This window comes from Fringilla coelebs (assembly GCF_963513975.1).
Source record: "Fringilla coelebs genome assembly, chromosome: Z".
Taxonomy (NCBI): domain Eukaryota; kingdom Metazoa; phylum Chordata; class Aves; order Passeriformes; family Fringillidae; genus Fringilla; species Fringilla coelebs.
The window spans coordinates 13,126,597-13,141,403 of NC_140031.1; the positions used below are offsets into that span (position 1 = coordinate 13,126,597).

General features: G+C 35.2%; 1 protein-coding gene across 1 annotated transcript in view; it reads right to left on the reverse strand.

Annotated features, from left to right (window-relative positions):
• Window positions 1-1,848: 1,848 nt before the first annotated feature.
• FYB1 (FYN binding protein 1) overlaps window positions 1,849-14,807 on the reverse strand; it is a gene marked incomplete at its 5' end in the record, with an annotated part of 38,994 nt that continues 26,035 nt past the window's right edge. The window contains 11 exon segments of the mRNA XM_084225365.1: window positions 1,849-3,821; window positions 3,937-3,968; window positions 5,106-5,139; window positions 8,201-8,363; window positions 8,655-8,760; window positions 10,048-10,050; window positions 10,052-10,118; window positions 11,102-11,133; window positions 11,804-11,944; window positions 12,472-12,541; window positions 13,684-13,712. Of these exon segments, the coding sequence (XP_084081491.1) occupies window positions 3,781-3,821; window positions 3,937-3,968; window positions 5,106-5,139; window positions 8,201-8,363; window positions 8,655-8,760; window positions 10,048-10,050; window positions 10,052-10,118; window positions 11,102-11,133; window positions 11,804-11,944; window positions 12,472-12,541; window positions 13,684-13,712 (718 nt within the window). The 3' untranslated portion in view covers window positions 1,849-3,780.

Here is a 14,807-nt window from a genome sequence, read left to right on the forward strand (position 1 = left end):
GAGAATGGCCTAAATATGAGTCAGGGGAGATTTAAATTTTAGGAAAAGGTTCTTCATACAGAGGTTGGTTGAGCACTGGAACAAGCTCCCCAGGGAAGTGGTCACAGCACCAATTCTGCCAGAATTCAAGAAGCATTTGGAGAGTCTGTAATTCTGTAGTCTATTTACAGTATAAATTTTGCATGCTAATACTTTTTAAACACAAGGTGATGTCTCTCTTATCTTTCTATTTAACCATAAGCAGAGGCAAAGAACAGGAAGATAAAATAGTAGGAGTCCTAATCTAGAAAAGTACAAAAAATTTAATTTAGTTTCAGTGGTTTGGTTTTATATCCAGGATTAATGGATATGTGCCACAAATTGTTCTTTGTTTGTGCCTTCCCTTCATACATTAAAATGGGGATAAAATTTTTTCCTTTCTCACAAGATAAATCCATTCCTATTCAAGGGAATGTGAGATATCATTGTGATGAATGCCATGAGAAACTAATAATTCTGGGTGCAGCATAAGCTTGGGAAGATTTGCACTAAATGAAGGATTGGCCAGAAACTGAATGAGCAGGGCTGAACAACTGCCCTTTCTATTAGTTCTCATCCAGCCCAACCGCTAAATGAGGCGGGGATCCTGTGGAAAAAAAATACTGAGCCATCATGTAATTATAGGCTGCGCACACAGTTAACAACGCATCCACATGAGGAGTCAGAACAGAGGCTGTGCAAATACAAGCACATCTATTGACTCTCCTAGCACTTCAGTTCTTTTCACTACATGCAAAAGCTTTTCTGTGCAGGATTGTCTGGGGCTGCTGTACAGAAATCATAAAGGTGCCCTTTAATGGGTCCATTAGTTTCCTCAGAATTTGCCTTAATACATGCATGAAGTATACTCACACACAGCAGATGCACACATTCCTATGCACACACGCGCTTACAACGGTGTCTGCTGTAGAGTAATGTAGTGGTCGGGGGTGTTATAATTCACACAGAGAATCTACATTCCACCTCTGCATTTCCACGCTCTTACTAAAGTACTGACCTTTCCAGTTGAGAATGGATTATGCAAAGGGATCACACATAGAAGAAATTTTGTTATGACTTGGAGGAGTAGCCAGGGGATCTGCAATTATGTGGATTGAGTGTATAAACCTCTTACACAGGAATGTGCAGGAGATCAGCTGCATTCCTTCAGTCCAGAGCCTGCAGTAACAGCAGAGAAATGTTATAAAGCTACTGAATTAGAGAAGTCTTTTTTGCCCTCCCAGTTTTGCTTTTGCTTAGCCTATTTACTGGGACAGCACAGAGGTACACACAGATGGAAACCAGCTCTGTTTACCCTAACTAGGATGTTCATGCTGAAACCTAATTTTTATGTCAATATTTTGATGTTTTCACTGCTGACTGTTTTTGCAGGCACAGCCAAATACTGCAGGATTACAGACTGAATTCAGAGGTGGAAAAGTATCAAGTGAAGAGCTTTCCTTTTCTTTCTTTATGTCTTTTAAAAGATAATGGAATAAAGTACAGGTGAAAATCCCTTAGAATATAGACTGCCTAAGTATAGATTTTCCTGTCTGGAAGATTTTCTGCTTACATTTCACTTTCTGGGTAGCAATTACTAACAAATGCCACGTTGCATTTGTGCAGCCTTTGCAACAATAATAAAGTTGATTTTCACTCTGTTAGCTGCTCAGTGATAATTTTCAGAAGTTACTGTTCAGCTACTGTTGCTCTATTTTGACAGAAGACAGTGTACCCACATTTCTTGTTATGCAAATGTTTATTCAGAATATTTTTATTCAGAAGAAATACAAAAAAGCATTGGTAAAAGTTAAGGGATACAATGCCAGTAATTTTTCAGTAAGTAATACTTTTAAAAGTTCATTTTGACACCCTGCAGCAATCACATTATATTTGACTTGAACAAGGAATGAATAGAGTTTTAGCTATAAATATATTTATTTCTTTTCATTATTTAATGTATCGTATGACCAATTTAGTCAGTCTTATCGATATAGAATTGCAGTGCCTCCACACATCAACACCAAGAACAGGGAAGAGCTATGTAGTTGTATAGTTGCCTGCTAATTTAATGCAGACAGCCTCTTGAATGCCACTGAAAAATAAATAATCCATTAGCAGTGACAGTCAAATAATCACACATATTCATTGCACTTAATATGCATGGCCATGTTTTCTATTTGGGTGCTGCAGCTGATGTTTACACAAAAAATTGTTATTTGATGCCCAGATGCTGATTGAATAGCAAATAGATATAAGAAATAGCAAAGAGAAAGAAAAAGTCAGGTTGCATATAGCTTTCCAGTATACTATCTGTGATTTTACATACAGTACAAAATAGCTTATAGCCACTATTTCTTAATTTTATGTTTGATATCCCCACTGCATTATGCCTCCTTTGAGATTTATTGTATTTTGAAGCAGCAATAAAAGACACTTTTAGAAGACGAAATCTCAGCTTCACTGAAGGTGAGACCAAAAGTCACTGATTTAACAGAGCCAACACTTTTTATGTTTCTAAACTAAACTGGCTGTGTTGCACAATGTGTACCTGATTTCCCTTCAGCATTGAAGAAAACTCCTTCATCAAAAGGAGCTGCTTCCACTGATCCAGCCACATTGGTCATTACAGATTTTTGATTAATTTGCACTACAGCAAAAACAATAGATGTTCCAATTTTTGCACACATTTACCATCTTTATTGGGAGCTTACTGTAAATGTCTTTTGATTTCCAGTCACTTCTCATACATAAGGGTAAAGTGATATTTATCATTATGAGTTACCTGTTCACTTTGCTTCTATTTGCAACTTGGTCATTCAGACAACAGCATCAAAAATGAACTCTAGGAAAAAATGTTATTTCTACAATGGATAAGCATGGAAATACTTGAGTTCTGTACTCTTTCTTAGCCAAATCTAGTAGTAAACTACAATACTTCGAAAAAAAGGGCATTATCAAAATAGAATGATAAATATACCTATATCTTTAGTCTAGAAGTAATTTCCAAACAGTTTCTCATCAGTTTATAGCTTATAATATCTAAATTACTATAGTGACAACTTATCTTCAAAATAAACAGAAATTAAATCTTAACCTAAATGTTCTGAGTATATTTTGAGCAACACTACAGCAAAGTAGACCACTATACTCTAAAGTAGACTTCAGATAGTCTTAGAGAATTATATTCTATCATTAGTACAACATGGAAAAATATACTTTTGAAATAATGGAACATGACTGCATATGTCAGTGTAACTAACACTATTGCAGTTGGAATGGCAGGTCAGTGATTTATTGTCTTCTCTGATCACCACTTTTGATTTCTTCTTTTCACAACAGGATGTTATCACCATTTTTTTTTTCAGAATACTGTTCTACTCAGAGTGGCTGTCTTTGGTGCTTAATAGGTGAAAGCCAAAGTAAAACCTGTTGCCAGGGACTGTTGTCCTCTAGACCTTTCACAGATGTAAACTGGCCTCTGGGAATAGATAATTAAAAATATATTTCTACATGGACTGTAGGAATTGTGGAAAGGAAGTGAAAAATGATAACCCTAACTTTTGCTTATATTCCCTCAATTTTAAATGCTCAGATAAATGGGAATAAAAAGCATTGGAGAGCAAAAGGCTGAAATCCCAAAAAATGTTAATTGTATATTTAAAAGAGGCACCAATTAATTAGCAATGAGCATTTGTGACTCTTCTTGCTTTCACAAGTGGGATTCCAAACTAGAGTTTGATCTTGAATGAAGTTGTTATTTCAAGAGCATGCAGCATCAGAGTCATTATCATAGATGCAATCTGAAATGGAAATAAAATGCAAAACTATTAATATTGTGTAGTACTTCAACACAAAGATACAGTTATTTATTGTAATTGAATAGAAATGAAGTATTGTTCCAAATGTTCAACATACCATCACCAACATCGTCGTAAATCTCTCCATCACTGTAAGTTAAAAAAGACAAATAGTATATTTAAAAGTTGAGACATCAGAAATGTATTAAAAACTACAGTAGCAGTATGGCGCAGGCAATCTATCAAATAATTAACTTGCTAATTAGGAAAATACAACCTTTGTGGTAACAGAACAATGTTGAGCAAGATGGTGAGGTCAAAATATTTTCAGGGAAGAGCAGACTTTGATACATTTCTTTCTAACATGAAAGGTTACTGTATTAAAAGTTGGTTTTATTTATTACATTTTTATGTAGATGTTCTCATACAGTTATTTCCATAAAGAAATTAAACACTTAATTATTTTTAAAAAATGGTTAACAGAAAAATGGAACTAAACAAACCAATCACTATGCCCTTTAAATTATTTTTGTTTCTTTACTCAGAAATTACATAATAGTTTTGGAAGTGCTACTTTTTAGATAATGAATTTAGATAATGTCTATTAAAAATACATGCTCCATGAATAGGAATTTTCAAATACGTGACTTAGATACATGGACAGGCCCATGGAAGACAGTAAAACTGTTTATACATATAATTCAAATATGTGTGTGAGTGTTAAATGCCTCTAAATTCTAAATGTGACAATTCTAAAAATGACATCTGATTTGATATTTAAGGGTCTAATATGAAAAGCCTCTTGAAGGAAATGGAGTCTGACAAGAGTTTTGGATTAGAACTAAAATGCTGAGCTCCATGCAATTACTTGGAGCAACACTGAGCCAAATCTCTATGCCACTAAGACTGAAGACAAACAAACCTAAAGAAAATTTGGTCCATTTAACATTTGGTCCATGTTAAACATTTGAAAAAGGCATCAATACACCTAACCACATTAACTTGCTGTTCAGTAATAGAGTCTAGTACCAATAATGCTTAATTTATGGGATTTTTCATGGCTTAACCAGAGTTTATGGTTAAGCAATGAGGAACGAAGCTCTGCCAAAATTTCCGGCATGGATGTATGTGATTAATTTTTGACAAACCCTAACTCCTTAAAAATAACTCAACTTTCAAGTTTAGAATGACAGACTAAAATAATTATATTTCACTATTTTACTAGACCAATTTAGAACAAAATTAAGTGTTAAAACAAATATTTCAAAATGATAACTTTATACTTACTTCTGAACTAAATTGCTTCTCAGAACGTAGCCATCTGTAAAAGTGAAATATAGATGTATTTAAGTCAAATTGAAATACTCATTATAACCTCAGTTGCTAGTACTAAAGAAATGTGGTTTTTCTCTTTTATATGCTTCAGACAGAAATACATAGTAGATGGAAAACAATGTACAATGGGCACCTAGCTGATGAAGATTTTGCTATGTGCAGTATTTTGCTTATTCTTATTTGCCTACTTAAATAGTATTAGAGGTTATGCAAACTTAGGTTGTCATATTTCAGTTTCTGGGTTGCATGAGAGGGATGTGAAACAACAATTATTAACAAAAACTACAGCACAAAAATGTAGTATAGTAATAACAACATAAGTAACAGAAATATTTAGAGTTTCATACAAGAAAAAAATGTATTTCAGGATGTGAACTCCAGTGAAAATATCATTACGTGTAACTGTTTAAAATTTAAACTGTAACATTAATATACCAATAATGGATATAATAATGGAAATACCTTAGAAAAGCTACTGACTATTATTCTGTTAGTCTAGTGCATTACTAATAAAATCAGATAAAATTACACATACTCCTTTTAAATGTATACAATTTCTTTAAAAAAACTACTTCCTGTCTTTGGTGAAAGATATCTACTGAAATAATTTTCAATTGGTATAATGAATACAAAAAAAGAGAGAGCTATAACAGTAATTACATGTTTGTAGGTAAACACTAGTAAGCTGGTATGAAATTAGGAGAGTTCTAAAGAATAAATGTGATCTTGTCATTTAAAATTACTATGCAAATTTCCTTCTTTTAATCATTAGCAATGTCTATTCAGGATATCTTAGCTCAGTTGTCTTTCCACAGTTTTTATTTTCTGGAATAAAGACATAGAAATTGCTTTTTTAAATTTTTATTTTACAGACATTGTCTTTTCAAAATTCTTTATAGGGCAGTCCAATATTTTCCATGGCTCTTGAAGTCTCCAGGAAATAATTCAAAATCATTTGGCTAATCTAAGCTTCTCTGCTTGTTCATATAATTTTCTCAAGTGAAATACGTGAAAGCAAAGTTTCTTTGCTCATACTCATGGCCTACAAACACAGTCTTCTTGGAAGTCATTTGCATGTGACAGTGCTTCTGCCACTGCAAAGCATTATCTAGGTTCTTCTGATTACTAGCCCTCAAATATATGGGAGATACAAGCCCTGCTGGTCTCACACTCTTTCATATTTACTAATCTAAAGTTACGTATCCAAAGTTTCAGTTTCCAAATAATTTATTATTTTTTATGGTGCTTCCAGATAAGGAAGAAGCCAGCAGGTTGGCACACTCCACGTTGATTACTTAGCAAGCACTGAAAGCTATAACACATAGTGCCAGCTGCTCACTGACAGTGTAAAGGAAGGTCAGAGAGGTCAAAAATTAAACTTTGGGCCACTGAAGTCCATTTATGTCCTACTGATTAGGCAAAATCTACAAAGCTGAATTGAAAGCTTTTGTGTATTTCAAAATGTGTGAGTTCAGACCAAGAAGGAATTTGAGATGTAGATGAAAATCAGTTCCTTGTTTCACTTCTAACATTTCAAATAATTTCATAACATTTAAAATAAGCCATAGCAGAATATGTTCCTAAGATCATCAGCCCTTGCTACAAAAGGTGAGAACACATTGAAATAAACTGTGGTTTTGTTTAATTGCTGGCTTGAAACTATGGAAGGGCTTCATAATTTAATAATTAAATCAAAGAATTCATGTGCAAGAAAATAACAAAACCATCTTTCATGGTGGATTTTCGGTCTACCTTGCCTTCAGAAGGTAAAATCAGAGCTTTAAGGTCTGAGGTAGAACAACTAGAGCAAATAAACAAAACTTCATGCACTTAACTAAAGTAGGATTCAAAGTTTGCTAACTAATGTGTAAATTGACTGGGATGTGCTCAGAGGTTTTCAGGGAGGATATTTTTATTTGTTTTGCTCTTTTATGCATAGCAAAGCAGTAGCTCCTGTCATTATTTGAAAGGCTTTGAAGGCTATGAGAGGAAAACAGCCAACATGAACTACTTTCTACTTTGTTATTAGCTAGATTCAAAAAATGTGGCTTTGAAAGCTGTTTTTTTTGGGGAAGTGGCTCTACCAGTGCAATCCATATTTTGAAAAACATATGTGTTGTTATGCAAGAAATTCTTCCTCTCCCTGCAGGCCTGCCAGGAAGAAGGCTGTACTCCAGACTGTAAGAGTTGAGTACAAGAGGGAAAAAATAAAAGGGAGGTGGCTGAGTCCTCTTTGGAGATTTATAGCATTGCACTGTCTTCTACATAGGTCAGAGGTAAAAAGAAAAGGTGAGCAGGAAAATGCTGCTACTTTGAAAGTAGGCTGTTCCAGAACAAAGTGAATTTTCAGCAGGAGATTTGGAAAGTGTTGTAACAGAAGCTCATTAAGAAATTGAAACCATCAGGAGATGGTTTTGGACTTCTCCAAAAATTCAAAAATTTCTGCCAGTGTAAACCCTGGCCAAGGATTTCAAAGAAACACTGAAAGCCCTCGTGCAGCTCCCTGAACAAGCAGACATGCCAGCAAGGACACATGCCTTGGATTAGCTGGGAGTTGGGGGGAAGACTCCAAAGCAATGTTCCCCCCAGCCTGTTGAAAAGATTAAACTGCATCTCTTCCAAAGGAAGAATATTGTTATTGATTTTCTCTTGGCTGCAATCAATGGGCTAGTTCTATCCAGAGGTGCAGCAAGGACTTTACTTTTACTAGACTCAGCAGGCTATCATAGCTACACTCCTTTTGGCATAGGGGGAGAGACAGAAGCAAGAAAAACATCTGCTGGTCCTATCTGCGCAGAAGAACTTAACAAAAATAAATGATCCTTTTTCCTAATACTTAGTATATCTTGTCCATTGGGAGTGGTTTGGATTTTTTAAGGCAAACCAGCATTAAAACAGTTGTAAGATAATAACAATCTGCCTCTTAGCAACCAGGCAAGCTAAACCTCGGTAAACCTCCCTAAACCAGGGAAGAGAGATTTTACACATCCTACTCAACCCTTCTCTGACTATTTGATATGTACGACAGTTTTTTAAACAAAACTTACATTTCCTTTCTTCATTTCTACAGAGGACCTTGGTATCATCTGTACTTTCAATAACGTCAAGAGATTCCCCTGGTTTGATTGGCAAGTCTTTATATCCCCATCTTTTCTGTGATAAATCCTGGACTGTGGTTGTAGAGTAAAGAACTTTTATTTCACCGTCAAACTGAAAAGGAGAAAAAAACATCCCCAAACCATGGTTAAAATCCATTAGTGTTTTTCCATTAATATTCATATATATTACTAAATTTTTTGAAATTAACAAATATTTGTATATGCTACAATATGTGCATGTGCCCATACTTGCCATTAGATTTAAAGATGCTCAGATCACTATTTATACATGTAGTAATACATTCCCTTCCAAAAGCAAGTTATGGGGAACAAATTAGAAGACACTGCACAGATACTTTGTTTTTATATTTTATGTGAAAAAAGCACTTTGAACAAAACTTACTTTGAACTTTCTTCTGAACTCTTTCTCTTCTTTTTCTATCTTCTTGAGCTTTTGCGCATCTTTTTCATCTGACTTAGCTTTTCCAAAGGTTCCTGATTTTGATGAACTAAAACAAGAGGTTACAGATAAAATAAAATTAGGAACACATCAGAAGCATTGGCCTTCTGATAATTTTGATGAAAATGCATTTGCCTTCACGTGTCTTTATCACGTTTTTGTTGCTCTGAAAAACTAATATTGAGAATACAATACAGACTTGACTTCAAAATAAGTAAAAAAGTTGGGGCTGTCTTTCTTACTTCTCTCTGTATTTGTATAGCTATCACATAAGTGAATATCAAAAATTAATTTTAAATTTCTACCTACAAAGACACTTTAGAATCTCACAGTAAGGAGCAGTTTTTGTGAAGACCGTGCACCTTTGGGCAATACGCTGAATGATATGTCACGCTATGGAGGCAGCTGGAACATCTTAGCCTTGTGTGTGCTAGCCCTACATGCCTGCAGACTTTGCTACACCAGGGAATCTGCATTACATGATCTGTTTCAAGTTGTGTGGTTTTTTGCACATCCCTGATAATGAATGCACTTTGGCACTGACTTTTGCCATAGACCGTGGAAGGGTTTCATGCCATAGCTGCCCTTTCTAATGATGCACCTGGGAATGTAAAGTCTGACTCTACTTTTTGATCTTTGATCTTGGCAGGATGAGTTCACTGATGATGAATGTACGTGTGTGACCTACCCTAGATCTAGCTTAGAAGGACCACATATTTTCCTTTGGATACACAATCCAAAGAGCTCTCTTTTTATATCTCCAGACTACATTATTATAGTGCACTGTCACTCCACCAAAGTGGAGTAAGCAACAACAGGATGTGACATGTCACAGTCATCCTCACAGATGCAACTGTGCTCATAACACTGTGCTCCAAGATGACCATAATTTTCTAGTTCAGGGTAAAAGTTTTTCAAGCTGAACCTACACCTCCAAATATGTTTCATAGTTTAGACATGGGCCCTGGGTCCTTTTCTCTTAAAATACTGCACCAGCTGAGATAAAGTATCTATCCTAACAGTTCCCAAATTTTGATAGAAAAAGAACTACAATCTATAATTAAGTTCCTTTAGCCCATGCATAATTTTCTACCTCTTTTTCACCAGGGACTGAATATGCTGACATGCAAAACATGCTTACTTATTCTATAGTCTAATTATTATTTCAATCTGTAATGGAAGAAAGAGCATTTAACTGCCCTTATCAGCAGCAGGTTTACGAGAACTACAAAACCTGACAACACCAAATAAAGCAAATAGTAGTAGCAATCTGCCTGTGGTATATACTTTAAAAATGTCTCTCTGTGTATTCTAATCAGGGAAGTAATATTTTCACTTGCCTGGAATCAGGTGGTGGAGCAGGGAAGTCTGAAGAATCTACGTCATCATAAACATTGTCTCCGTAATCTGAAACAATAGTGTTCAAAAGAATGGAACATTATTATGTGAAAAATGAGAAGTGAATACATTGTATTACTATGTAGCAAAATTGATAAGAAATTATGGCAAGTACTGTAGCCATTTACTGTCTATGGTAACTCCGGGTTCTGTTTTGCACAACCTGTGCAACACTACCCAACCTTTTCAAATTAAGATTCTTTATTCATAATAACAGATATTCACTGAAATTCTAATCTTCTGAAACTAAAGCAAGTTTTGGCACATTATATAGACTTTAATTTTCATTTTAATTCATCAAATTCCCACTGTATTGCACTGAGTTTGATTTTAATGCACATTCAATAACTTCTATAGCACCCTGGTCAATGCAACATTGCTTAGAAGTGGATATGAATCATGAGTATGTTAGTTTTTAGGCCATTTTGCAATGCCAAAGCAGTGAAGAGAATTCTTAGCCCCAGAATACTTTTTCAATCATGTTCAGCATGTTTGTAGAGGGAAAGCAATTTGACTCATTGAACCAATAGCTAGAAAAATCAGCAGGATATAGAAGGTTTAGAACTCAGTTCTGGAAGCAGACTCAAAAATTTGAGGAACTTCCTTTTTATTCCAGAACTGAGCTGATGTTTATATTCTTTTACAGAGGCACTGCAAATTATAAAAATGGAACAAATAATTTCTCTTAAATTTTGAGGTCTTTCACTGAGTGCTTATTTCCTGGTGTATCTGTACTACTAGTGCAAATCTCAGGTAGAAAAATCACATTAAATACATTAAATTGTTTACCAGGGAGCTTGCAGTGTATATTGTACCTCCTTGTCTGAAGCCGGATCAGCCACAATATTTGAAATTTGTTTGCTGGAACTGGATAAGCAATAGGAAGTCCTGTTTCCTTCCTTGGATGTATTTTTGTGACTAGCACGATACAGAGCAACATATACAGAAAAAGAATCAGGAATCAATATGGAGACTGAACAATAGGCTATTACCTTTTCCAGACTGCTTTGTTGAAGAAGACATGCTGGGGGGGAAAAAAAAATCATTAAGTATCTATATCATATTAATAGCCTTTTTTTGTAACCTAAATAATTTAAAACCTTGCAACACAAGGTCTTAAAGTAATCTCCAGACATTTTGAAGTGCCACTAACACCAGCAATACTTAGGGACTAAATATATTTTTATCACTCAATTAAAGTAAACTTGTTCAGAACCAAATGACTGAAGAATGTGGCAGAAACACCACCTGCTGATTTATTCTCTAGGTAAGATGGATAGAAGACAATCTTTGCATTTTTCTGTTTGGCACATTGTTCCTAAAATTTTGATAACTGGGCCTAGAATGACAAGTTAATCTCAGCTATATTGTACTGGTGAGAAAAGTAAATTTTTACTGAGTTTGCAGCAAGTTTACATGAGCAGTGGCACAAAGATGATAGATTATTCTGGTGCTTTTCACCAAAAAAAGAATTCAGCATATTTTAATTACCAGACTTTTGCAATAAAAACAGCTTGTTAAGAGAATAATTATGCAGGTGAAAAGAAAGCTCAGTGTTTTGGCAGAAAAGTATCATCTGAGCTGCAATTTCATGCATGATTCATTAGGCTGCTGTGAGGACATGTTAGTAGCATGTAATCAATGCTTTATTAGAATTAGTTAATGTGCACTTTGATTTCCTGGCAGACTCTTACAACAAATTTTCATTTTCTTCTGCCTCATTGACTTTGGCTGTTTTTTCTCGTACACTTTTCTTTTTGCCATCTTTGACCTTTAGTCTCTTCAAGATTCCCCAGGGCCAGATACCATTCTTATCTTCATCCTGTGATACAGACCTTTGGAGTATGCATGTGATTATCACAATGTAAAATGTAATGTTCTTCTCAAAAGGCCCAGTAAAATTCTCCATTGATACACATCATTTTCATTAATTCCTGAAATGAAGTTACTTACCCAAATGCTAACATGCTAAACTGGAAATATTTATGTTAGGCTTCTTGTAGCTACTGAGATATATTTGTAAAATAGATATTAATCTAGTGGATTACTGTTTTCATGGTGTTACTCAGCAACCTAGAATTTTAGTCTGTTATTTTGATTTCACACCTATTCTGTCTAGTTGGAAGTTGGGAGATTTTCGTGATTGCAAACTGCTTTTGCTGACATATCAAAATTACAGAACAAAACTTCTTCAAAAGACTGAAGAACGCTTTTCTCTAGCTTCACATATCCAGTTTGATGTATACCAACTTGCTGATCATCCTAATACCTGCTAATTGTTATGCTTGATTCAAAACCACTAAAAACTGAATGAAAACATTCTGTCAAAGAAGCAAATTATTTAAAATATATAAAGACATACCTAGCTATAGCATCTTCATCATCAATTCCATCATAAATGTCTTGATCAGAAGGAGGAGGTGGGAACATGTCTTTAACAGATCAAATAGTGAGTTAATGCAATTATATTTCATGTTGCTAAATAAGGTATTCATTATAGGCTTCTTTACTATATCAGATGTGTGTGCAGTTTATGCAATATCCTTGCAAATTGACTCTTTCTGTAAACCAGCCCAGACCCTTTATTAAAACAGAAATTTAGACTTATTCCAATTTAGAATGCCATCCACAGCATTTAAATGTGGCACTGTCAATCATAAGAACATGGATAGTGAAAACAAATGCTTCTACACTGTAGTCAATGAAATTCTAAATGGCTGATTTTGGCCCAGACCTTATGATGACTTCTAAGTTTTCATGTGTGATTCAAGTGATGATTAAACAGGTCAGACTAACACTCTCAGCAGCTGACATCTTGTTTTTATCCAAAGAAGTCAGAGACATGAGCAATTTGGTCTCAGTTTTGACATTTGTGCCCCACCTCCTTCAGTGCAGAGTTAGCTTGGTTTGCATGTCCAATTCTAGGCATTGGTCAGAGGAGGGACTGAAATCTGTACTTGGCTGGCAGAAGCTCCATTCAGTATTGCCAGGGGATGCTTCTGCCATGACCAGTACCTAAACTTGCAGCTGAGAAGATGAGCTGTGCTCTTGTGATTAACAGAGAATGCTACACAAATATATTTGCTAACAAAGGGAAAACTGGGTTTGAATGTGTCAGCTTGATAGCATGAAGCTGCTGCAGTTGGGCCTCCAGTGTGCTGCTGCAATTGAAGTTCCCCTTAACTCTGTCAGCAAAATGAAGCTTTAATTTATAGTAGTTCTGGCTATTTCAGAACTGGATTTCTCCTGTACAAACCTCTTGCTCACGTTAATATTTCTACAGTTACATCTGTGCTGTTTTGTGGGATGATTTGCCTTCACACACAAGTAAAAACAGTTTGATCATCTGGCATGCTAGTGATTCACAGTATCTGGAGACATACATTCTGTCTCACTCAAGTTCCCACAGGTGGCAGGGAAGTTTAGTTGGCCACTACCTTTCCTTGTTTGTTGCCTGTTAGCTGACATTTAACTTGCTTATGAATAATATTGCATGTGGAAGCAGCAGAAGTTAGAATGTGAGGGTAAGAAATACACAGAAAAAACTCCCCCCAGACATGTAAGCAGAACTTACTTCCACCTCCACGTTGGTCACCACTTTGACTGAAAAAGTAAACAAAAGACATTTTAGAGAAAAGCAGTCGTCCTTCAGAAAAAGAAAACTCCATGATCACCCATCACTTCTTCAATCATTAATTCTAAAGCTTTTGGCCTTGGCAAAAATATTTAGAATGTATTTTATATTCCTGTTGATATCTTAAAATTAAAATACGAAATATGCCTTTGGATCATAGGATAATTTTTGTTGGAGGGGATGTCAGGAGATCATATAGTCAGACCTGATGGGAATAAAAATATAATCTGACTAAGCACTACAGAGGAGATCCAGACCCTTTAGATTCATTCCTTATGAGGTGATTGTCTTGAAATGAAATGGTAAACAAGTTAGTTTATTGCTCAACTAGCTTTCACTGGGTATAAGTGTATGTTTCTAACAATATGGAAGGAGTCCATATTAGCCTAACATTCTAACAGTAGTTGAAAAAAGCCTGAGAGGTTCATAGTAGCTGAGATTATTTCCAGGTCAAAGCCTTACCTAAAATTATACATCAAAACAAGGTACTTGTTAAACTCTTGTGCCAAGAAATACTGAAATACAACACCCCTAGTAATTTATTAATTTTGGAATATTAGCAATACTACTGATAATGTGATAATACTATTTGGTTAAGAGTTTTTTTTCTGGAATGGCATTCTTCCAGTGGTTTCAAAACATTGATATATGTCAGACCTTCCAACACTTCATGCTCATAAACTGAACAGAGTGCTATTAGTCACTACAGAAGAAAAAAATGTCAAAATACAGCTTAAAGGATTTAATGAATCAAAGCCAATCATTAATCCTTTGAAGTTCCTTGGAATACACTGTTATTTTAGTAAGCAAACAGTGCAATTGTTTGCTTTTGAATGCAATGCATTTTCTAAATTCCTTGCATTGAGGTGACTAATTGTAATGCTTGCCCTACTGAAAAGGATTGGCCAAGGGATACCTCTGCAATGAGGTAACTAATGCTGAGATTACCTGAAACCTAGAACAACTAACATGGCTCTTGTGGCTAGGTCACGATGTTATGAGACAAATATGCTGGGAGGAAAACTGATACTGAGCAACCTGGAAAAACATCACACACAAAGCTA